General features: G+C 49.0%; 1 protein-coding gene and 1 long non-coding RNA gene across 9 annotated transcripts in view; one reads left to right on the forward strand and one right to left on the reverse strand.

The window, feature by feature from the left end:
- LOC101938176 (interferon-inducible GTPase 5-like) overlaps positions 1-25,701 on the reverse strand; it is a 60,912-nt gene that overhangs the window by 9,596 nt on the left and 25,615 nt on the right. Inside the window, exons 1-3 of one of the 8 annotated variants that reach the window (XM_065573972.1) lie at positions 9,709-10,096; positions 4,464-4,523; positions 3,653-3,729 (exon numbers count right to left, since the gene is read on the reverse strand). In XM_065573972.1, coding sequence (XP_065430044.1) covers positions 3,653-3,729; positions 4,464-4,523; positions 9,709-9,998 — 427 coding nt within the window. In that variant the 5' untranslated portion in view covers positions 9,999-10,096. Of the gene's footprint in view, positions 1-3,652; positions 3,730-4,463; positions 7,186-9,708; positions 10,097-25,701 lie in introns of those variants that run through there. The other 7 variants (XM_065573968.1, XM_065573969.1, XM_065573974.1 and 4 more) reach the window with 7 other exon arrangements.
- LOC135976740 (uncharacterized) lies at positions 18,955-24,423 on the forward strand. The gene is made up of 2 exons (XR_010594039.1): positions 18,955-19,971; positions 22,987-24,423. It is a non-coding gene; the product is annotated as an uncharacterized LOC135976740 (long non-coding RNA).

Genomic DNA, 25,701 nt, shown 5'->3' on the forward strand with positions numbered 1-25,701 from the left:
CTGGAATAAATTGCCTAGGGAGGTTGTGGAATCTCTATCTGTCATGAACAGATAGTTAAGGGTTAATTCCTCTTTTACCTTTAAAGGGTTAAGAAACTCACATAACCTAGCTGACTCCTGACCAGAAGGACCAATAAGAAGATAAGATACTTTAAAAGAGGGTGGAGGGGAAAAAAGGTTTTTGTTTGTTCAGTAAGTGTGTGTGCCAGAGTAAAAGATCCAGGAATTAGCCATCTAACATTTCTTAAAAGTAGTGAGTATTAGAGAATAGATTATTTTATTTTGTGACTTCTTTTTTGTATAAGAGGGAGAATCAAATTGGTGTATTTTTGTGTAACTAAGGTTTTGCCCAGAGGGAGATCCTCTGTGTTTTGAATCTGTTGTCTGTGAGATTATCTTGCATGCTAATCTCACAGAGGTATCCCTTTACCTTTATTTTTTTTTCCCTATGTCAAGGTGTCCTCCCCACTCTGAACTTTAGGGTACAGATGTGGGGACCTGCATGAAAATAACTCCTAAGCTAATTTACCAGCCTAGGTACAGTAGATGCCACCACCAAATGTTTTAAACAACGTTTAAAAGAGAGCCATTTGGGAACTTTGCCTTCCCCCCACCAATTCCTGGAGAGCCCAGATCCAAACCGATCTTAAAACAAGAAAAAATCAATCAGGTTCTTAAGAGAAGACTTTTTTAATTAAAGGGGGGAAAAAAGGTGAAAGGGATACCTCTGTGAGATTAGCATGCAAGATAATCTCACAGACAACAAATTCAAAACACAGAGGATGTCCCTCTGGGAAAAACCTTAGTTACACAAAAGAAACCCAATTTGATTCTCCCTCTTATGCAAAAAAGAAGTCACAAAATAAAATAATCTATTCTCTAATACTCACTACTTTTAAGAAATGTATATGGCTGATTCCTGGATCTTTTACTCCGGCACACACATTTACTGAACAGACAAAAACCTTTTTTCCCTCCACCCTCTTTTAAAGTATCTTATCATCTTATTGGTCCTTCTGGTCAGGTGTCAGCTAGGTTATGGGAGCGTCTTAACCTTTTAGAGGTAAAGAGGAATTAACCCTTAACTGTCTTTTTATGATATCATCTTTGGAGATTTTTAAGAGCAGGTTGGACAAACACCTGTCAGGTATGGTCTAGATAATACTTAGTCCTGCCATGAGTGCAGGGGACTGGACTAGAAGACCTTGCAAGGTCCCTTCCAGTCCTACAATTCTATGATTGATTGGTAAACATAAATGCTAAAATCATTAGAAAAATAAATTCCTGTTCTTAATAAAAGAGAAAACAACCCTTAATCACATATGTTAAAATAAGTGAATACGATTTTAGTGGAATAAAAAACATTCATTGGATTCAACAGGTAGTGATCAATGGCTCCATGTCTAGTTGGCAGCCGGTTTCAAGCGGAGTGCCCCAAGGGTCGGTCCTGGGGCCAGTTTTGTTCAATATCTTTATTAATGATCTGGAGGATGGCATGGACTGCACCCTCTGCAAGTTTGCAGATGACACTAAACTGGGAGGAGTGGTAGATACGCTGGAGGGTAGGGATAGAATACAGAGGGACCTAGACAAATTAGAGGATTGGGCCAAAAGAAATCTGATGAGGTTCAACAAGGACAAGTGCAGAGTCCTGCACTTAGGATGGAAGAATCCCATGCACAGCTACAGACTAGGGGCCGAATGGCTAGGTAGCAGTTCTGCAGAAAAGGACCTAGGGGTTACAGTGGACGAGAAGCTGGATATGAGTCAGCAGTGTGCTCTTGTTGCCAAGAAGGCTAACGGCATTTTGGGCTGTATAAGTAGGAGCGTTGCCAGCAGATCGAGGGACGTGATCATTCCCCTCTATGTGTCATTGGTGAGTCCTCATCTGGAGTATAGTGTCCCGTTTTGGGCCCCACACTACAAGAAGGATGTGGAAGAGTCCAGTGGAGGGCAACAAAAATTATTAGGAGGCAGGGGCACATGATTTATGAGGAGAGGCTGAGGGAACTGAGATTGTTTCTTCTGCAGAAGAGAAGAATGAGGGGGGGATTTGATAGCTGCTTTCAACTACCTGAAGGGGAGTTCCAAAGAGGATGGATCTAGACTGTTCTCAGTGGTGGCAGATGACAGAACAAGGAGCAATGGTCTCAAGTTGCAGTGGGGGAGATCTAGGTTGGATATTAGGAAAAACTTTTTCACTAGGAGGGTGGTGAAGCACTGGAATGGGTTACCTAGGGAGGTGGAATCTCCTTTTTTTTTTTTTTTTTTTTAAGAGGTTTGTAAGGTCAGGCTTGACAAAGCCCTGGCTGGGATGATTTAGTTGGGAATTGGTCCTGCTTTGAGCAGGGGGTTGGACTAGATGACCTCTTGAGGTCCCTTCCAACTCTGATATTCTATGAATTGACTAAAATGGAGGAGATAATGGCAGGAACACAGAGTGTGTCTGTGAGAGAAAGTGAGCAGATTTTGAGCAGATTTTATTTAATTTTATTCATCTCTACTAAAAATCATGTACAAAGAATCAAATGTCTGTTTCTGAGATCTGCGTTAAAGCTCCAGAATTGATACCCATTGGTGTGTGTGTGCATATATATATATATATAAAGTGACAGATCCAGACCACTGGTGTACAGGAGTCTGGTAGATATACTGACTACTGGATGAGTAGTTTTCTGTTCCCTGAGTGACCAGAGCAGGGGCTGCACTAAAGCAATCAGGAACCTGCTAGAACCAATTAAGACAGGCAAGCTAACCAAGACACCTGGAGCCAATTAAGAACTTTCTAGAATCAATTATGGCAGGCAGGCTAATCAGGACACCTGGTTTAAAAAGAACCTCCCATCAGTTAGTAGGGGTGTGTGCAAGGAGCAGGGAGTGAAAAGATGTGCTGCTGGAGGAGTGAAGCGTTCAAGCGTGATCAGGCTTCAGGCGGAAGATCCTGCAGTGAGGATAAAGACGGTGCTGGGAGGGGACCATGGGGAAGTAGCCCAGGGAGTTGTAGCTGTCATGCACCTGATACAGGGAACATTGTAGCCAACTGCTATCCACAGGGCCCTGGGCTGGAACTCAGTGTAGAGGGTCTGCCCAGGTTCCCCCCATTCCCCAACTCCTGACTGGACACAGAAGGAGTTGACCAGGTCTGTGAGAAACACCAGAAGGGAAGGCCTAAATTGGAAAGGGATCTGGCCTGTCCCCGACCCACTAGGTGGGACACAGAGACAACGGGGATTGTATTCTGGTCCCCCCGTGCTGGCCAGTGATGAGGTTAGCTGAGTCAACGGCAGGTTTGAGCTACTAGCAAAAGTGGCCAAACTGAGGGTTGCCGTGAATCTCTGAGGTGAGCAAATCCGCCAATAGGTGCAGGACCCACTCAGGCAGAGGAGGAACTTTGTGACTCTCTATAATTTTTTTCTTTCATTCTATAGGAATTACATACAATGCTTCTGTCAGCTAATTCCTAAGTTATTCTCTACAAAACCTCCTGGATTCAGTTAGTTACCTCCCCCCAAAACAAATCTGAAATGGCCCCACTGGAACCAGCTAAACCAAAAAAAAGGGGGAGCAAACCCACTAGGGAAATGAACAATTAATGTGACACCACATTGCTCAATAGAAGCAGGAGAGCAAAGCAGGAACAGGAAGTACGTACCATAGAGAGTCCACAGAGCCACCAACCGCAGCGACCAGCCAGGGCTCGTTCCCATCCTGCCTCTGACCATGTCGCATCTGCGAGAGAAGGAGAGAAAATGCTCCGATTAGCTGCATTCCAGACACTGACACTGCAGCCCCAGGTTCCCATCCCTTTCCCCGCCCAGCGCAAACCAAGAGTCACTCCGCTGAGGGCCACCTAACTGAGCCTTATTCTCAGTCACATTCTGGGTCCTTCACCGGGGTCGTGCAGTGAGCAGAGAGTTGTAAAGGGGACTTAGAGTGATTGAGAGTCAGGATGAACAGCTTTAAATTGGGGTAAGCGGTATTGGTGTGCAAAATGGGCCAGATCCCAGCCAGGGTCAATGGGCCGTAGCTCCATTGGAGTCAATGGGGCCAGATCCCAGTTGGGGTCAACTGGCTGCAGCTCCATTGGAATTAATGTAGTTATGCCAATTTACACCTAACCCTTAATGGGGGTCTATAGTGTAATTTCTAACAGCTCTAACAACGAGGAGTCCTTGTGGCACCTTAGAGACTAACAAACTAAAAATGTTAGTCTGATGTCAGACATCAAGAATTGTAACATTCAAAAACCAGTAGGAGAACACGTCAATCTCCCTGGACACTCAATAACAGACTTAAAAGTGGCCATTCTTCAATAAAAAAACCCCTCCAAAAACAGACTTCAATGAGAAACTGCAGAACTGGAATTAATTTGCAAACTTGACACCATCAAATTAGGCCTGAATAAAGACTGGGAGTGGCTGGGTCACTACAAAAAGTAATTTTCCCCCTGTTGATATTCATACCTTCTTGTCAACTGTTGGAATCTCCCTCCCTTCCTGTGTTTCTCTGCGTCTCTTGCTCTTCTGAGTAACATGCAAAGTGAATGTAAAACAACCATAAAACACCCTGCAGGATTGTTGAAATCTCTCGGGGCTTTCAGGGGACTAGAGAATCAGAACTGTATAGATGGAGGCTGTCACCCGTATGTCACCAAATGCACAACCCTTCTGACCACAGATAACCCCCAGTGCTTAATTTGTGCCAGGGCTTGACAGTTCAGACTGCTCCTGCACCTCTGGGCTTGCTGCATCAGTTATGAATGGAAAAATATTGCTTAAGCCCCAGCACCTCTTTCATTACAAACTAAATACTATAAACCCCATAACCACCTCCCCAAATTTGTGGGTAATGTTTGGGAGTTACGGCTAGCAATTTCAAGACTGGCCACTTCACCTTTTCAGAAGGGTTCCCTGGCATGTGACACCCTTAAGCATCTCAGGCTCTGTCCACACTGCAGCTGGTTGGTGTGACACCAGCCTGGGAAGACGGACTCACACTAGCTCAAGCAGTTGGTAGCTCACAGGAAGCAGAAAAAACATGTCTGGCAAAAGCTACAAGGGCCAAATTCTGCTCCCACTCTGCTGTAAATCAGAAGTAAATTAGATTAGGGTGGGGGATGGGTACTGCCCTGTGTGGGGTGCTCTAGGCAGGGTCTCTATGGTTTAGTTGCAAGTGAGGGAACTTTGGGGAGGAAGAATACTATAGCATGGAAGGGAAGTTCCCCATAGTGCTCCACTTCTCTGTGTTCCCCATAGCACCCCGTCCCCTCCCCTGTAGATCCAGACTCTGCTCCTCCCTGCACTTTTTGGATCATCCTCACAGGATTGAGCCATCTCATTGATTTAGCTGTTGGCGGAGACAATGGGAGGGAGAAACAGAGGGCAGGTCTACCAGCATCATACCTAGAAACCCCAGATATGTAAGTAGATCAGGGAATGTCTAGTTAGATGCAATGAGATTTAATTCGTCATTCTGGACTTGTGGATTCCTCTGTGCTAACCCCAGGTGCTTTTGGTTTGTTTTTGTTTGCTTGTAACCTTTAAGCTGGACCCCAAGAAAGGAATTAAACACCAAAAATTACTAACAGCCTGAGTTTTCAAAAGCGTTTTCTTTCTTTTTTCAATTAAATTTACCCTTTTTAAGAACACGATTAGATTTCTGTCTTAGGAGGTAAAGAGGCTGTGCAAATGTTAATCAGCTGATACAACAGCTGAGCTTCCCTTTTCTTTTGTTTTCTTTCTCGGCTGCCCCGAGGGGGGTGGAAAAACTGAAGGGCCTCAGAAAAAATCATCCCAAGTGAGGGTTTTTTTTCTGGATTGGCGAAAGGCAGTGTCATAACTATAAAGGGAAGGGTAACAGCTCTCCTGTGTACAGTACTATAAAATCCCTCCTGGCCAGAAACTCCAAAATCCTTTTCCCTGTAAAGGGTTAAGAAGCTCAGGTAACCTGGCTGGCATCTGACCCAAAGGACCAATAAGGGGACAAGATACTTTCAAATCTTGGGGGCGGAAGGCTTTTGTTTGTGCTCTTTGTTTGGGAGTGCGTTCGCTCTTGGGACTGCGAGGGACCAGACATCAATCCAGGTTCTCCACATCTTTCTAAACAAGTCTCTCGTACTTCAAACTTGTAAGTAAAAAGCCAGGCAAGGCGTGTTAGTTTTCCTTTGTTTTCTCAACTTGTAAATGTACCTTTTACTAGAGTGTTTATCTCTGTTTGCTGTACTTTAAACCTAAAACTAAAGGGAAGTCCTCTAAGCTCTTTAAGTTTAATTACCCTGTAAAGTTATTTTCCATACTGATTTTACAAAAATAATTTTTACCTTTTTCTTTAATTAAAAGCCTTCTTTTTAAAAACCTAATTAATTTTTTCCCTTGTTTAAGATCCAAGGGGGTTGGATCTGTATTCACCAGGAGTTGGTGAAAGGGAGGAGGGGGAATGGTTAATTTCTCCTTGTTTTAAATCCAAGGGGTTTGGAACTTGATCCACCAGGAGTTGGTGGGAGAAAGGAGGGGGGATGGTTAAATTCTCCTTGTTTTAAGATCCAAGGGGGTTGGATCTGTATTCACCAGGAAATTGATAAAGGTCTCTCAAGACTTCCCAGGGAAGAAAATTAGCCTTGGGATGGTGGCAGCAAACCAAAGCTAAGCTGGTAGTTAAGCTTAAAAATTTTCATGCAGGCCCCTACATTTGTACCCTAAAGTTCAAAGTGGGAATACAGCCTTAACAGGCAGTTTTCACTTGAGTGGTAGCAGCATTACCAGCCTGGAGTGGGGAATCAGCCTTGACACCTATTTATACTTTTGGCCTTCACAACATCCCCTAGCAAAGAGTTCCACAGGTTAACTGTGTGTTGAGTCAAGAAGTACAGCCTTGTGTTTGTTTTAAACCTGCTGCCTGTTAATTTCATTGGGTGACCCCTGGTGGTTGTGTTATGTGAAGGGGTAAATAACACTAATCTATTCACTTTCTCCTTCCATTCATAGGATCATAGAAGTGGATGGGACCTCGAGAGGTCACATAGTCCAGTCTCCTGCACTCAAGGCTGGGCTACGTAATAACTAGACCATTCCTGACAAATGTTTGTCTAGTCTGTTCTTAAAACTCTCCAATGACAGAGATTCCACAACCTCCTAAGCGATTTGTTCCGGACAGTTAGGAAGTGTTTCCTGATGTCCAACTTAACCCTTATGATTGTACAGACTGACAGTCTGATATGGAAAAAGAACAGGAGTACTTGTGGCACCTTAGAGACTAACAAATTTATTTGAGCATAAGCTTCCGTGGGCTACAGCCCACTTCATTCTATGCATCCGATGAAGTGGGCTGTAGCCCACGAAAGCTTATGCTCAAATAAATTCGTTAGTCTCTAAGGTGCCACAAGTACTTCTGTTCTAACACGGCTGCTACTCTGAAACCCATCTGATATGGGTGGCTTTATTGCATCAGAGTAACGAAGCACTTACATTGTCCAGAGACAAATTAGTGTGTAGACACGTGCACAAATCAGTTGACGCAAGGCAAATTATGTCAGCCTAACTCTGCAGCACAGACCAGGCCTCAGGCTCTCCTGGTGAAGCTTTGGATCAATAATTAAAGAGTGACTGGGCCAGACAGAAGGCGAGTGAGAGTGACTGTACAGCCCAGGGGTTAGAGCAGCCACCTGGAACAGTGTCCAGTCCTGCCACTCCACAGTCCCAGAATTATTTATCCACCGTGGAACAGCGATACCAGGAGAGACTGGGGGAGCCCGCGTCAGCACGTCGCCTCGTGCCAGGCTACCGCAGCTGCAACTGGCAGGCGTATTTGAGCTCGAATAGCAAAAGGAAGTGGGCTGAAGACAGGGCATTCTCCGCGGGAGGCTGGCAGCTCTGGAAGTCACTGGCCATCGCAGAAAATAGCCCCGGGTTAGTGATCTGGTTAATTTTATTTCTGGTGTTGTAACTTGTGGCAGGGCACACAGCACCCTGGATAGCCCCCTTTATGCTTTTGCATACAAAGCTAAATACATTAACACAAACAACAATTTTTAGTGACCGTCAACGTTGCAGCAAGACATGCCCTGCGCTGTCCCGCCCAAAACCTTAAAAGTCTGGAAATCAGAGGTTAATAGAAAATCTCCTACATGCCTTGTAACCTTCATCCTGCCTATCACACTGTCAGGTGTGCTGATCCCTGGCTACAAGGGTGTGTGAGGAACCTGTTCAAATTAAATTAAATAAACTAGTTTTTAGAGAGGAAATGACAGCATATAGAGCTTAACATCCTTTCCCATGGATTATTAGGAGGGGTTGAACCCTGGTCCCAAAGCCCATGTCTACACAGCGAAAAAAATACAACAACCCAGAGCAGTGAGTCTCAGAGCCGGGTCAACTCACTAGTGATCTGTACAAAGTTGAAGAGCTTGAACAGGACAGACTGAGAACGACCCAGGCTGGCCTAGTCAAAAGCCTGTTGGTTTGTGATCCTCCTGCAGGATCACAAATCCAAATTCAAATCCCTTTTCCACATCAAGCAGAGGGGATAACTGAACCTGAATCGCATAGGCCAGGTGTGAGCTCTAACCACTGCGCTAGAAGTTACAAGGAGAACAAGGAGGAGTCCTTGTGGCACTATAGAGACTATCAAATTTGTTAGTCTCTAAGGTGCCACAAGGACTCCTCATTGTTTTTGCTGATGCAGACTAACATGGCTACCACTCTGAAAAAAGACCACTTCCCCTTCAGCCAGCTATTTTGTGGTGCCAGCCTGAACATTAAAATGTTTCAGGAACGTCAAAAAGCACCATTTTGTTTCAACGTTACCAAAATATTTAGATTTTTTTGGTTCAGTTGAAACTATTCGGTGAACTCAATATGAACTCGCAAATAGTTCAGAGTCGACCAAAGCTGCATTTTTGGGTAAATATTTTATGCCAGTAAAGATGTGCCCAGCTGTAGCTAAAAGCCTTGTCTTCAACAGGCCCAGGCTGTTTGCCAGGTCTCCAAGTTGCTGATCAGACCCTGATTGTGCCCAAGTTTCTCCAGCATGGAGGCTGCAGGCGCCCAGGCTTGGGAATGGAGAGAAGAGAAGTCAAGTCCCCTTTGCAGCTACCCCGCAGGCCCGGGTGGTGGTGGGGGGTTACTAGAGCTGGGAAAATAAGGGATTTCTCAGTTTGTGACAAGTTTGAAAAGTCGGGCAGGGGGAGGGCGAAGAGGGAGAATTTGAGGTTGAGCCAAAACCAAAACTTTTTGAAGTGTTCAGGTAAATCAACAAGTCAATTTTTCTTTAATTCTGGGAGGAAAAAAAAGTTTCGTTTCAGTTTTGCCCCTTTTTAAAAATCATTTTGGAATTAAAAAAAAAAAGACATTTTGAAACAAAAAGCTGCTTCTGGCCAAAAAATTGAAACATTTCATTTAGAATATGTCAAAGGGAAACACTTCCGGTTTTTTCCAGCATTTGGGGTACCCTGCCTCCCCCACAAACGAACAACTGGGCGAAAACCAACTGAAATTCACAAACCATTTCAGTGTCAGAGACCATGGCCGGTTACGAGGGTGGAGTTAGTGTTGTGGGGTGATAAACATGAAGTAGCTAGAAGCTATTTTCTACGTGCCCTACAGAGCAACCATTTTCAATCATTTGTCCCTTCAACTTGCAGCCGAGAAGAAGCTGCTAAAAGGACACCGAAAATCAATTTCACCAACCCACCCTGGAGCAGAAATCTCTTACCTTCCACCCCGAGTGCTTCCATTCCTGACACCGTCTCGGGGAAGTTGAAGAAATAGGGTAGTGCCTGTGGTTTCTGCCCCCACCCTCTCTCTTCCTGTAAGTCTGAGATAACTAACAGCAAAACTGAAAGAAACACTGAACCAACACATAGCAAAAGTTAGATCTAAGGCCTTGGCTACACTTGCAGATGTCCAGCGCTGTGAGTTAAACCTGACTTCGTACAGCTGAGTAGGGAAAGCGCTGCAGTCTGTCCACACTGACAGCTGCCCAGCGCACTGTCGTGGCCACATTTGCGGCAATTGCAGCGCTATTGGGAGCGGTGCATTATGGGCAGCTATCCCACAGAGCACCTCTTCCCATTCTGGCACCGTGGGTTGTGGGAAGGGGGCGTGGGTGCGGGGGATTCTGGGTCCTGTCCCAATACCCCGTGATGCATCACTTTGCATCGCAGAAATCCTTTTGTTTCCGTCCACCTTTGGCGCCATCTTTCAATGGTTTCTGTGCAGCGCCATCTGTCTGCGGGAAATGGAGTCCGAACTGCTGAGGCGTATGCTGACGAGTCTCGCCAGCATGTCACGTTTGGCTGTCGAACTATTCCTTAAGATCCAAAGTGATAGTGAGAGTGAGGAGTCCGACGATGCTATCGAGCCGCGTAACGCATACGACACGAAATTGCTTGTGGCATTCACGGACATGCTCAGCACCGTGGAACGCCACTTTTGGGCTTGGGAAACAAGCACTGAGTGGTGGGATCACATTGTCATGGAAGTCTGGGATGACGAGCGGTGGCTGCAGAACTTTCGGATGAGAAAAGCCACTTTCATGGGACTGTGTGAGGAGCTCGCCCCCACCCTGCGGCGCAAGGACACGAGATTGAGAGCTGCCCTGCCAGTGGAGAAGCGGGTGGCTATTGCAATCTGGAAGCTGGCAACTCCAGACAGCTACCGGTCAGTCGCAAACCAGTTTGGAGTGGGAAAGTCGACCGTTGGAATCGTGTTGATGCAAGTTTGCAAGGCCATTAATCGCATCCTACTCGTAATGTGCAGGACATAGTGGATGGCTTTGCACAAATGGGGTTCTCTAACTGTGGAGGGGCGATAGATGGGACGCACATTCCTATTCTGGCACCACCCCACCTAGGATCCGAGTACGTTAATCGGAAGGGGTATTTCTCTATGGTTCTCCAGGCGCTTGTGGATCACCGTGGGCGTTTCATTGACATTAACACAGGCTGGCCCGGAAAGGTGCATAACGCACGCATCTTTCAGAACACTTGGCTGTTCAGGAAGATGCAGGCCAGGACTTTTTTCCCAGAGCGGAAGATCACGGTAGGGGAAGTTGAAATGCCCATTGTGATCCTTGGAGATCCCGCTTACCTGTTAATGCCGTGGCTCATGAAACCCTACACAGGGAGCCTTGACAGCAGCAAGGAACGGTTCAACTACAGGCTGAGTCGGTGCCAAATGACTGTGGAGTGTGCCTTTGGCCGTTTAAAGGGCCACTGGCGATCTCTGTATGGGAAGCTGGACTTGGCCGAAAGCAGCATTCCCGCAGTTATATCCACGTGCTGTGCCCTCCGTAATATTTGTGAAGGGAACGGTGAAAGCTTCACTCAAGCATGGACCTCCGAGGTTCAACACCTGGAGGCTGAATTTGCACAGCCAAAGAGCAGGGCTATTACAGGGGCCCAGCGCGGGGCTGCAAGGATTAAGGATGCCTTGAGGGAGCAATTTGAGGCTGAAAACCAGCAGTGATATCTGGTGCCCTGCACGGGAGTGAAGTGCAGTAGTTCCAATCTTTAGGAATCAGTGTCTGCTTAGCAGACAAGCAGACTTGCAGTGCCTGTTTATTTCCTGGGCTAAGGAGTCTTTTACTTTATGCAATAATAAAGAATGTTTTCAAAGCCAAAGAATCCATTTATTGAAAAGAAAAAAAATTATTTATTGAAAAGAAACAAGGGGGTGGAGTGGGGAACGGTACAATCACAGATCCGCGTATGTCCTGTCTGGTGTGCTGTGCAGTGAGTGCTGCACTTCAGGACAGCTATACTGCACGGTGATGGGGGTTGAGTGCAGAGGGTAAGGGTCGTGGTTTTCAGGGCTGGGTGGTGAAGATACTGGTGTTGGAGGCAGCGGGTGGCGTGAAGAACACGGAAGTTGGGGAAAGTGGGTGGAGGTGACAGTGGGGCACAACGGAAAGAGTTTTGGGACAAGGGCTGTAGGGGGGGTGGATGCGATACTTGGGATTAACCCCACCTCCACTCCGAGCACCACCATGGATACTTCAGAGCCGGTGGGGGGGGGGGAGGCGGAGGAGGAAAACGGGAGTGATGGTGGTGGGGTACGTTTGCGGTACTGCTCCTCTTTCTGCATGGCTACCAGCTCCTGGATATCGTCTGCTTGGCGCTCCAGGATGCTGATGAGCCTATCAGTGCTTTGCTGCCGGTGTGCTGTGTTTTCCTGGCAGATCCTGCTTTCTCTCTCCCTCCAGTTCTGTGCTTTCTCATTCTCTTTAATAGATTGCCGCATCACTTCTTGCAGTATGTCTTCTTTGCTTTTTCGCGGTCTCTTCCTGAGTCTTTGCAGTCTCTGAGCAGGCGATAAGAGGGACGGCTGAGGTCTCAAGGTTGATGCAGCTGTATAGGCAAAACGTAACATTTAACAGAGGCAGCATTGTTTATACCAGACAGAGTAATGATTCCCCCCGCACTTAAGGAGTAGAAAACACACAGCGTCTACACAATAGCATAATTTTCCCGTCCAAAACAGAGCGCACATATCCCACGGGAGCCTCAAAATGGTGAGTAAGGGGGACTGATTGTCCTCTGGGTTTCTGTGCCTTGGGGAGAACCAACAGCTTCAGGGGGCACCTACACTGAACACTGTCACAACATTTTCCACAGGAGTTTGTCCTGGACGATATCGCGCTGCTGAGGGTGACCTGGGAAACAAGGGAGGGTCTTCTACTGCAATGCGGCTTCCGCCCTGGCCCATATGCAGCTTGCCTGTGTGCAGCAATGGTCCCCCCGCCCCTCGCGGCACAGTGGCGCGGACACGTTAGCCTGGCTGGGACAAGGACCACGGTGGTTCTCCCGATAAACCTGCACAAGCACATTGCACACGTTCTGGATGAGACATTCGAGGAGATTACCGAGGCCGATTACCGCGATGTGATAAACCACATCAATGCACTATTCCACATCTAGGCATGCATGCCTAACCCTCCTCTCCCAAAGAGCCCGCACCGAAAAAATTCCTTCCCGAAAAAAAACCCGCTTATCGGGAACCTGATCTTCTGTTTGTCCTCCACCAAGTACCAGCTGCTGCGACTGGCTACCTTCCTCCTGGCTCGAGAAGAGCTCCTGGCTGCATGGCTCCAGGATTCCGGGGTGTCTCCATCCGGCCCACCACCATCACTCCTGTTTTCCTCCTCCTCCTCCTCCCCTCCCCCTCCACTGGCTCTGAAGTGTCCATGGTGGTGCTCGGAGTGGACGTGGGGTTAACCCCAAGTATCGCATCCAGCTCTTTGTAGAATCTGCAGGTCACGGGGGGAGCACCCGAACGGCCGTTTGTGTCGCAGGCTTTGCGGTAGGCACTCCGCAGCTCCTTCACTTTAATCCTGCACTGCAGGGTGTCCCGGTCATGGCCCCTTTCCATCATGTCCTTTGATACCTTCCCGAAGGTTTCGTAATTCCTATGGCTGGAGCGCAGCTGGGACTGGACAGCTTCCTCCCCCCAAACACTGATGAGGTCCAGCAACTCGCCATTGCTCCATGCTGGGGCTCGCTTGGCGCGTGGAGGCATGGTCACCTAGAAAGATTCACTGATAGCACTCCACGCCACGCCGGCCTCAGCAAACAGGATTTTTAAAATTCCCAGGGAATGTAAAGGGTCAGTCACATGGTTGGTTACCTGAGGCCAGGGCAGTAGAGTTTGAACTGATGACCAGAGTGGCTGAAACAGGCATTGTGGGATACTGCCGAATAATTCTGGAGGACAGTCACAGTGCATTGGGCGGCCACACTGGCTATTGCTCTTGGAGAGATGGAGTACATGCAGCGCTGCAACCACGGAGATACAGCGCTGCAAATGCCTTGGCAGTGTGGACGGGGAGTGAGTTACAGCGCTGGGGGCGGCTTTACAGCGCTGCAACTCGCAAGTGTAGCCAAGGCCTAAGTTCTGTGAGCTCCACCCAGCCACTTTTCAATTGATTTAAGGGGTTTAGATCAGTGTGTGTGAGTCCCACATTGTCCTCTTTGCTTCTACAAGCAGAGGGGCCGGGAATTCTGATCCCACTACAGTGGCTCAGGAATTGCTTAGTGTCTGATACTTCATTTCTTACCCTTTTCCCTCAATCCCCTCTTCACTGCCTTGTCTGTAATCAACCTGCACAGAGCTCTCTGGCTGTTACCTGAGGGTGAATTGTTTTGTGTGTGTGGCACATTTAAGCACTTAAACAGTTTTATCTTTTTTCTAACAACAAAGATAGTGAAAAATAGACACTTTGGTTATTGTAAATGTCTTTGTTATTGTTTGAAACAGGTCAAAGGTGCAAGTACGGAGCAGAAATTTGGAAATCCAGCCAGGAGGTGTCCAGCTGAAATCTGGTTTTGATTTGGCCAAGTTACAACAGTTTGAAAATGTTTCTTTCTGAACCATCAATTGCATTTGTGTAAATGTGCAGTAACTCCACTGCAGTTGCTGGGTCTGACTCCGCTTTTCACTCACCCCATTGTAAATCAGGAGTAACTCCACTAGGTGAAGTTGTACCAGTGTGTAACCTGTGTGAGTGGGATCGGAGCAAACTCTGCAGCCTCTGCGCCCCCAAGAATGAGGGTCAGTCTACACATGAAACCCTGCACCTGTGCAGCTGGAGCACTTCAGTGAAGACGCTGCCTACGCTGCTGGGAGAGCTTTTCCCATCAGTTGAGCCACCTCTCCGAGAGCTCTTCCACCAACATAGCACTGTGTACACCGGGGTCAGGTCAGTGTCACTATGGTGCTCAGGGGTGTGGATTTGTAGTTGTACAGGTGTAAGATTATAGCAGAGACGTGATGTGAGCAGGTGATGCAGCTACACCTGAGCTGTGAAGAGTTGGCTGTGCGAGGTCTGATTTGCAATTACCACATACCAATTATCTCTTGTTTTTTTCCAGGAGAAACAGTGGGAGCTTGGGATCACTGACAGCTTTAACCATAGGGCATAATTGGATTCTGTGCAGTCTTCTTCTTTGCTTTTGGAGACACTAGTTATTGTTAAAAGTACCATCTCTTGTCACTGTTTCCCACCCACAGTCAGTTGTACCAGTGAAGGATTCTGAATTGGTGGCAACCCTACAATACCCATTCAAAGCTGTGATTTTGCTTATTGCTAGTGATATTGTCCGGGCTTCCAAAGAATCAAGAAGAGTGAAGCATTTCCTTATTCTGGGGGCAGATAAGTAGATATTGTGACAAAGTGGGAATTTTTCATAATGTTTTGTCTGAATACCATGTGTGCCTCAGTTTCCCCTATATGCTGCTTGGTTAAATAGGTGGATGGGGGGGAAGGTTGTTTATCTTTGCAGGGATCCAGGTGTGACTGACGCCTGGCTGTCTGAGGCCTGGCCCCATGCCAATGGAGAGCCCGGAAGACAATGGCCATTCCAATTGCCCAGACATTTGGTATCTAGCAACTAACGACCATGGCTAACCCCTCTGCAGGAAACCAGCTGGGTGTGACCGGCTGGAGAGCAAAGGGCTAAGGAGGAATGGCTGGATGACTGTTTCCCAGGAACAAGAACAAGGAACGGAGGAGGGGCCCTTGGGGCTGTTAGGGGTGGGCTGTTGGAAGTAGGAGACATTTCTAAACGGGGACTGAAAAGAGGTCAGAGAGCTGTGGATTTTGCTCTAACTTCTGTTCTCTGTGTTAACTCAGGACTATCTACGCTGGGTTCCTCCTGCTTTCACAACACCGGCTGAAAGTCACTCCAGATGGAGGAAGTTGGGGGTGGTTGCACAGCACCTTTTGGGGGCACAAGTCTTCCCCAGCTGCCCAGCCCAGGTGGACTCACTGATGGGAGCTTATGAAGCAGGGGTGCTGAAGGCTCCGAGGGGTTGAAAGCAAAGGGCTTTCCCCGGAGAGTGTGACCCTACAGGGAGTGACACACTGAAGGGGATCTCCCAGGGGCTGTTCCGGAGCCATGTGAGAGCACCGGACCTGTGGATCCGTGACAGATACGCATACAGGATACCGTGTCTATAAATAGTTTTATTCACAATATTTACATTTTCAGCAGAGATTTTGAGAGCAAATCTTGCAATTCAAAGATTATGCAGGAACACGGTTTAGACTGGAAAAGTGTTTCATTTTAAAGTCAAATTTTCTAACCTGTCCTTTAAAAACCCAGATAAATAATCAGATCAGCTTGAAAACTGGGATGGTAATTCAGGGACTAGGGTAGAACCTGTGTTACGAATCTGTGTTCATTTGACACGGGGTTCTTGAGATACAGCCAGGGTCAGACTGAGACAAAGGCCCTAAAGCCTGAGCCAATTGCTCTGAGGGGGGAAGCTGCCCCGAGTGTATCCAATGCGACACTGACTGAGTCTGCAGAGAGCCTGAGCCCATCGCTCTGAGATAGAAACTATTGTTTTAGGGGAAATTGGGTTGCTTTTTAAATGAAAAATGTTGACCCAGTAGAATTTTTAAGTTGATCTCTGGACTTTAAGAACATTACAAAAATGTCATGTATTCTTTATTAGAAATATGTTATTGGTTTTCAACCAAAAAGGTAGAAGGCTGCTGGTGGAGAACTTTCTCTGTGCCTGGGAACTTCCTACCACTAGCATCTGTCCGAAGCTGCTTTTCCACCACCAGTGTAGTGAGACGGCAGAGCCATGTAGGGGGTGTGGGCAGAAGTCATCGTGGATCCCCCACTGGCCTCACCAATTTTAGACCCCCATAGCCCTAAATTGCACCAGAGCTGGGTGGCTGGAGAAGCGGACCTCAGAGCGGAGAACCAAGGCGAGCAAGTCTACAAGCTACCCCCCTTGAGTCAGCAATGAGATCTACCCATAGGGAAAATATCTAAAGAGACATTACAGTGCAGAACCCTAATAGTGGTTTAAAAGCTGCGTGGGTGTTTGATATGAGCCAGCTCATCGAAGGTGCGATAAATGCAATTCCCGTCACTTAGACCAGCAGGTTTTCCCGTAGCCTCACCCAGTCCTCAGGGATGTTCCGGTCCTGCTTTTGAGGGGGGCATCCTGCCAGTTTGCTGCTGACCAGCTTGCCACTGTACCGGTACCTCCAGGTGCACTGTGGGCCTGCCTGAATGGTGCATTCAAGATCACACCGGGGTGGGGGGGCAGGGCACTCCTAGAAATGGCGTCCCTCATCTGATACTGGACGAAACCGCTTCTGGTTTGTCCTATGGATGGGAGACAATTTACCCTGGAAGAGGACTGCTCAGTTCAGAGCCGGAGGAATGGCCTCCTTACATCGGAGTGAATGGGAGATCGGGAGATGTTTAAATACGTTGCTGAATTGGGAATTAGGGGCATAATGAGACCAACATATTCCCCTGCCTGCTCAGCCACATTATTGATCCCTGCATTACCCTGAGCCGGCGGACACATCCTTGGCATTCTTTCCCCTTGCCCCACACTGGCCAATGGAGCTGAACTGGCAGAAGAGGGGAGTAAGCGGTGACCACCTGTCCCAGAGCCCAGTCAGGTCCCTCCCTCCTGCCACCCTACTGGGGGGGAACCCAAGCTTCTGGCTCCCCAGGAGTTAAGGAAACAGAGGCTGAACCATGTCCAGACACAGACCATAGGGTTGCAGCCGCCTGGAAAACAATGGATGAGGTGAGCGTGGCACCTGCTGTCACCCCAAAGGGGCAACTTGAGACAAAGCCCTCCCCGGCACTTAGAATGCCCTCTCCCAGAGCTCTTCCCCAGGTGTGTGAGCCGGCTGACTCACTGGTTAACTGTCTCCTGGGACTTGTGGTAATACTGAAGCAAATAACAGAGAGAATTTTTTCATTTGAGAGTCCGTTTCTTCCACAAACATCCTTCCCGCCCCCCCCGGCAGGGAGTTTCAGAGCCTGGGTCAATTGACTTGGTCTCATGCTGTGAAACCTGCGGAGGGGGAGGGGGTCTCGGCCCCTTGGCTCAAGTCCAAGTGGGTATATCAATGTCCATGTCATTTAACCTGAGTGCTAAGACCTGCTGCGGCCGGGCCTTTTTTGTTTCTGTTTTTTGCTGTGTTTTCTCCCCTCTCTCTGGACAGGGAAGATAAAGCTGTTTTTTCTCACATAGGCTGCAGCTCTTTAGCAGAGCGATTGTGGTCCAAGTGCCATGGCTGAACGTCAAGTACCTTCCCGGTGTGTACCTGCTGTGTGCACTGTCGGCAGAGGTGGATCCGGCTTTCTACGACCGGGTGATACAATTTCATGTGTAAGCAGAGTCAGGATAAGCTCTACCCTGACATCTGGTGGTGAATTATGGCGAGTGTGGAAAAGAACTCCAGGGGCTGATCTTGTTTGCATAGGCACACCCACTCGCCTGGCATGAAACAACAGCAACTCAAAGTGGTTACTTTGGCTGGTGTGGGATCCCCAGTTTTCTCTGTTATTGGGGCAGGAAGAATAAAGTTTTGTTACCCTGATTCTGTGAATCAAGGCCAGTGGAACTGTTGTATGACAGAAGGACTGAGTGAGTCCTTCACCATTACCTAAGTAGCACTTGCTTGACAAGGGGCATGGGTTACAAAACCCAGTGAATGGAGGGAGAATGTGAACAGATATTTGTACCTGATGGTATGGGTCGGGTCCCCTCTGAGGGTTCAAAACACCAATTGCACTACTTCCTCTCTCCAGTGTTGTGTGTCAGAGCTAACTTTGATTCCATTAGGAGTCTAGTTACAGGCTGCTGAGCTGAATTTACTTTGGGCCAATGGTGCACCAGCAGTGGGGATCCCCTACTAAGAGCTGAAATCACGAAAGTGCTAAAGTTATTAAGAGCTGAGATCACTGAGTGCTGTGTTAACTGGGGGGGGGGGGGGGAGCCTGAAGCTATATTGTGAAGTGGCTGGTTAAGCAGTGAGTTGTGCAGGGATGGTTGGAGCGGCCCAAGGAACGGCAAGCGGAGCTGTTTGCAGGGATGGCTGGAGCTGCTCCACAGGTTGGTGAGTGGAGCAGCTTGTAGCATGGAGCAGTTTGTGGGACGGCAGTTTGTGGACTGGCTCGAGGTGAAGGCTGTGGCGGAACCCCATGGAGAGACGGCCAGCTGGCCTCGGATCACATAAGGTGCCCCTTAACACCCTGCGTGCCCCCCCCCTTTTACTCTGGGGCTGCACTGACCAGGGACAGAGACTTTGGGGTCTGTTGGACTTTTGGGACTTTGGGGGGTTGCTGGACCCAAGAGACTTTGGGGGTGTTGGACTTTGGGGACTCTGGGTGATTTTTGGGTTGCTGGATTCAAGAACCAAAGGGAAAGGACACAGCCCAATTTGCTGGGGTGGGTTTTTTGCTCCTGGTTTGTGTTATGAATCCTGTTTGTGGTGTTTTTCCAATTTAATGCTGATGTCGTTTACCTCATGTTATTAAACATTTTCTGCTACACTCAGACTCCGTGCTTGCAAGAGGGGAAGTATTGCCTCTTAGGGGCGCCCAGGGGGTGGTATGTAATTGTCCCAGGTCACTGGGTGGGGGCTCGAGCCGGTTTTGCATTGCGTTATTGAAACGGAACCCCTAGATACAGAACCCGGCCCTTGTTGCTGCCAACTTAGATGGGCAGAAGGGTTACACTTATATCCAGCTGGGACCCTGACAAGTTTCGTTTTCCCCCGCCTGCAGCGAACGTTAGCCAAGGAATTCCGCCGTCACAGGGCGCGTGCTTTGCAGCCGGCTCTCTCAAAGAGTTCTTTGCCCATTTTGCAAAAGATAAAAGTGTCATTGTAGGAGGCAGAGCAGATATGGGGCCAAACTCTCTACTCGTGGAGCTCCAATTTACACCACCAGCGAATTTGGCCCATGTCCTATTTTTGTGTCCCTCTGCCAGCAAAATCAGGTGGCTATGATTTACTAGGAGTCCCACTGGCCAGGGAGTCACAGTTCTTTCCCCGCTCCCCTGGTGTTCTGGGGGAGGGTTGGTGTGATGGTTTGAGGAGCTGTTTATAGACCTTCTGAATTCTGGGTGATGCATGAAATTGTATCACCCTGTCGTAGGAAGCCGGATCCACTTCTGCCGACAGTGCACGCAGCAGACACACGCCGGGAAGGTACTCGATGTTCAGCCATGGCACTTTGACCATTATTGCTCTGCTAAAGAGCTGCAGCCTACGGGGGAAAGCAACAGTTTTATCTTCCCTGCCCAGAGGGAAGGGAGAAATTACACAGGTCTTAGTGCCCGGATCAATTGACTTGGACGGGCTCTGCAAGGCTAAGAATAGCCATGTAGACATGCCCGCTTGGCAGAGGCACTATTTACAGAGGGAGGGCACCTGCCCCTCCCCCACCCCAGGTTCCTATCGCAATGGAGTGCAAACAGGAAGAGGAACTGCTGCTCCGTGCTCCCCTGAAGGCCGTGGGGGGGGTCTGAGAAGTTGCTGCTGGCACAGGGCTGTCCCCGCCCCCGCCTCTCCCGCCCCAGCCTGTGGGAAATGTTCCAGCTATGTCCTGTGTGGCTGAGAGCTGTCTGCATGGCTCTGTCCGCCCCCACCCTGAGCAGAGCGGGTATAACGAGATCCCCACATGCCCCCTCCGGCTGGGCGGCTGAGAGCCTGGGCGCCCATTAGCCCCCCTGCCAGCCCCCGCAGCCAGCAGCAGCGCTCGCAGCCCCGGCACCAGCGGGCACTCAAAGCCCTTCCTGTGGGGAAATAGCTCCTCGGTCCCCGCGGGTGGGATGGGAGCCGGGGGAGGGCAGGTCCTGGGCAGCCTTGGCCCAGAGAAGGGACCTGGTGAGAGCTGAGCTCCAGGAGTCTCCCCCACAAAGCCGGGCAGTTTTATTTCCAATGTCACCGTCGGTGCTGCCCCCTTACACAGTGCCCCTCCCCTCCCCTAACCATAGAGACCCCGCCTAGAGCACCCCCCACTGCAGTGCCCCTCCCCTCCCCTAACAATAGAGACCCTGCCTAGAGCGCCCCCCCTCTGCAGTGACCCTTCCCTCCCCAACCATAGAGACCCCGCCTACAGCAGCCCCCCACTGCAGTGCCCCTCCCCTCCCCTAACCATAGAGACCCCGCCTACAGCAGCCCCCCACTGCAGTGCCCCTCCCCTCCCCTAACCATAGAGACCCTGCCTACAACACCCCCCACTGCAGTGCCCCTCCCCTCCCCTAACCATAGAGACCCCGCCTACAGCAGCCCCCCACTGCAGTGACCCTCCCCTCCCCTAACCATAGAGACCCCACCTACAGCACCCCCACACTGCAGTGCCCCTCCCCTAACCATAGAGACCCCGCCTAGAGCGCCCCCCACTGCAGTGCCCCTCCCCTAACCATAGAGACCATGCCGAGAGCACCCCCCAATGCAGTGACCCTCCCCTCCCCTAACCATAGAGACCCCGCCTACAGCACCCCCACACTGCAGTGCCCCTCCCCTAACCATAGAGACCCCGCCTACAGCACCCCCACACTGCAGTGCCCCTCCCCTAACCATAGAGACCCCGCCTACAGCACCCCCACACTGCAGTGCCCCTCCCCTAACCATAGAGACCCCGCCTACAGCACCCCCACACTGCAGTGCCCCTCCCCTAACCATAGAGACCCCGCCTACAGCACCCCCCACTGCAGTGACCCTTCCCTCCCCTAACCATAGAGACCCCGCCTAGAGCGCCCCCACACTGCAGTGACCCTTCCCTCCCCTAACCATAGAGACCCCGCCTACAGCGCCCCCACACTGCAGTGCCCCTCCCCTAACCATAGAGACCCCGCCTACAGCACCCCCCACTGCAGTGCCCCTCCCCTAACCATAGAGACCCTGCCTACAGCACCCCTCACTGCAGTGACCCTCCCCTCCCCTAACCATAGAGACCCCACCTACAGCACCCCCACACTGCAGTGCCCCTCCCCTAACCATAGAGACCCCGCCTACAGCACCCCCCACTGCAGTGACCCTTCCCTCCCCTAACCATAGAGACCCCGCCTAGAGCGCCCCCACTCTGCAGTGACCCTCCCCTCCCCTAACCACAGAGACCCCACCTAGAGCGCTCCCACTCTGCAGTGCCCCTCCCCTAACCATAGAGACCCCGCCTACAGCACCCCCCACTGCAGTGACCCTTCCCTCCCCTAACCATAGAGACCCCGCCTACAGCACCCCCACACTGCAGTGCCCCTCCCCTAACCATAGAGACCCTGCCTACAGCACCCCCCACTGCAGTGACCCTTCCCTCCCCTAACCATAGAGACCCCGCCTACAGCACCCCCACACTGCAGTGCCCCTCCCCTAACCATAGAGACCCCGCCTAGAGCGCCCCCCACTGCAGTGCCCCTCCCCTAACCATAGAGACCATGCCGAGAGCACCCCCCACTGCAGTGACCCTCCCCTCCCCTAACCATAGAGACCCCGCCTACAGCACCCCCACACTGCAGTGCCCCTCCCCTAACCATAGAGACCCCGCCTACAGCACCCCCACACTGCAGTTCCCCTCCCCTAACCATAGAGACCCCGCCTACAGCACCCCCACACTGCAGTGCCCCTCCCCTAACCATAGAGACCCCGCCTACAGCACCCCCACACTGCAGTGCCCCTCCCCTAACCATAGAGACCCCGCCTACAGCACCCCCCACTGCAGTGACCCTTCCCTCCCCTAACCATAGAGACCCCGCCTAGAGCGCCCCCACACTGCAGTGACCCTTCCCTCCCCTAACCATAGAGACCCCGCCTACAGCGCCCCCACACTGCAGTGCCCCTCCCCTAACCATAGAGACCCCGCCTACAGCACCCCCCACTGCAGTGACCCTTCCCTCCCCTAACCAAAGAGACCCCGCCTAGAGCGCCCCCTCTGCAGTGACCCACCCCATCCATAGAGACCCCGCCTAGAGCACGCACCCCTGCAGTGACCCTCCCCTAACCATAGAGACCCTGCCTAGACTGCCCCACACCCTGCAGTGCTCCTCCTCCACCCTACTCTAACTTACTCCTGATTTACATCAGGCTGGGAGTAGATTTTGGCCCTTGTGGCTTTTGCCAGACACGGTTCTTCTGCTTCTTGTGAGTTCCCAGTTTCCCAAATTGTCTTCTCTGCTGCTGGGATTCCCTGACTTTTTAATTCTATTGTTTTCTTCTTATTTTTAGAGCAGATGTTTATTCTGTTGGATCATCTAACTTCCAGCCTGACTGAATTTCTGGCCTAGTGTCAAAACTTTGTCCTGATTCGATCCACCAATGAGGATAGCATTTTTGCAGCTGTTGTTTGGCCGCTCGGTCCAGCCCTTAGTGTTTTTCCGCATGCCACTGCTTGTGTGTACAACTTGATTCTCAAATATTCACTAAAGGCAGTATCCTATCTCCTATAACATCTTTCTCAAAGGCAAAAATCGATTGTAATTTTTGCTGAACATTAGAACTGCCGGACTGAGTCAGACAAACAATCCATCTAGTCCAATATCCTGTCTTCTGGCATCGGCCAGTGCCAGGGGCTTCTAAGAGAATGAACAGAACAGGCAAACACTGAGTGAACCATCCCATTGTCCACTCCCAGCATCTGGCAGTCAGAGGACGCTTTAGGGACAAGCAGAACATGGAGCTCTGATGATCTTGGCTAACAGCTGAGGTACCTATCCTGAGGGACTGATCTAATTCTTTGTTGAACCCATTCATAGTTTTAGCCTTCAGAACATAATGAACACATCTACAACCCCAAGATACCTTGACAACCCCAAGATACCTTGACATGAGTTATAACACCCGGAAGTCAAGATATTTTAATAAATAAATGGTATTTTGTTCTTATGCACCTCTTTGTTCTTGAGCCTTTAAGGAGCAGTATGTCCAGTTCCACCAAAGCTGGAGTCTAAACACCTGAATGAATCTTAGTCCACCCTCATACTTTTCCTGGGCTTACTGAGACTATGAAATAAGAGAAATCCAAAGTCTGACTCCAACCCATTCCCTTGCATACAGGTCAGTCGGCCCTTTGAATTGGTGGGAATGGATTTAATAGGGCCATTCCCGGCAACAACGGAGGGATACACTGACAGCCACTTACAAGATGGGTTAAAGCATTTCCAGTAAAAAAAAATGTATGAAATTATGCAGTGACTTGGATGTCCACGGCGTATACTGACATATCGTGGGCCAGGATTCAATAATGAGGTAAACACTTTTTTTCTGAGGTTGTTTTTGACCATGTCTTCAACCACACTTTCAGATCACAGATAGCTGACAATGAACATGGGCTTCATTGCCCTGGTGAGTTTTTCTTTATAGGCATTTTTGCTGACAAGTTTCTATGAACTCCTACTCAACTTTGGCAAGGTTTACTGTTGGGCACTCCATCCAGGTTGCTATAACATTTCAGTCTTTGGTCTCTTTTTACCCACCAAACGTGGCATAACATTTTTTCTTTCAGTATAACTTAGACATTGCAAAAAATTGGGAATACAGCGTAGCTTCACCAGCCCGTACCACGCGCGAACCAATGGATTGGCTGAAAACACAAACAAATCCATCAAAAGGTAACGCCTAATATAGTGAATGCCAGTGAAAATGAGGTAGGACTAGAGGCAAAAATAGGAAAAGAACAGGTTAAAAATTACTTTGACAAGTTAGATGTCTTCAAGTCACCAAGGCCTGATGAAATGTGTCCTAGAATACTCAAGGAGCTGACAGGAGATATCTGAGCCATTAGCAATTATCTTTGAAAACTCATGGAACATGGGAGAGATTCCAGAAGACTGGAAAAGGGCAAATATAGTGCGCATCTATAAAAAAGGAAATAAGGACAACCTGGAGAATTACAGACCAGTCAGTTTAACAGGTGTACCTGGAAAGATAATGGAGCAAATAATTAAGCAATCAATTTGCAAACACCTAGAAGATAATAAGGTGATAAGTAACAGCCAGAATGGATTTGTCAAGAACAAATTGTGTCAAACCAACCTGATAGCTTTCTTTGACAGGGTAACAAGCCTTGTGGATGGGGGGAAGTGGTCGACATGGTCTATCTTGCCGTTAGTAAAGTTTTTGACACTGTCTCCCATCACCTTCTCATAAACAAACCAGGGAAATACAACCTACATGGAGCTACAATAAGATGGATGAAAAACTTTTGGAAAATCGTTCCCAGAGAGTAGTTATCAGTGATTCACGGTCAGGCTGGAAGGGCATAACGAGTGGGGTTCTGCAGGGTTCAGTTCTGGATACCTTTCTATTCAAAATCTTAATCAGTGATTTAGACAATGGCATAGAGACTACATTTATAAAGTTTGCAGGTGATACCAAGCTGGGAGGGGTTGCAAGTGCTTTGGAGGATAGGATTAAAATTCAAAATGATCTGGAGAAATGGTCTGAAGTAAATAGGATGAAATTCAATAAGGACAAATGCAAAGTACTGCACTTAGGAAGGAACAATCAGTTGCACACACACAATGGGCAATTACTGCCTAGGAAGGAGTTCTGTGGAAAGGGATCGGGGGTCATTGTGGGTCACAAGCTGAATATGAGTGAACAGTGTAACGCTGCTGCAAAAAAACTGAACATCATTCTGGGATGCATTAAGAGGTGTGTTGTGAGCAAGACACGAAAAGTCATTCTTCCGCTCTACTCCGCGCTGATTAGGCCTCAACCGGAGTATTGTGTTCAGTTCTTGGCACCACATTTCAGGAAAGATGTGAACAAACTGGAGAAAGTCCAGAGAAAAGCAAAAAAAAAAAAAAAAAAGATTCAAGGTCTAGAAAACATGACCTATGAGGAAAGATTGAAACAGTTTTCAAGTACATAAAAGGTTGTTACAAGGAGAAGAGAGGTAAATTGTTCTCCTTAACCTCTGAGGACAGGACAAGAAGCAAT

The sequence above is a fragment of the Chrysemys picta genome, chromosome 20, assembly GCF_011386835.1.
Source record: "Chrysemys picta bellii isolate R12L10 chromosome 20, ASM1138683v2, whole genome shotgun sequence".
NCBI classification, from domain to species: Eukaryota; Metazoa; Chordata; order Testudines; family Emydidae; genus Chrysemys; species Chrysemys picta.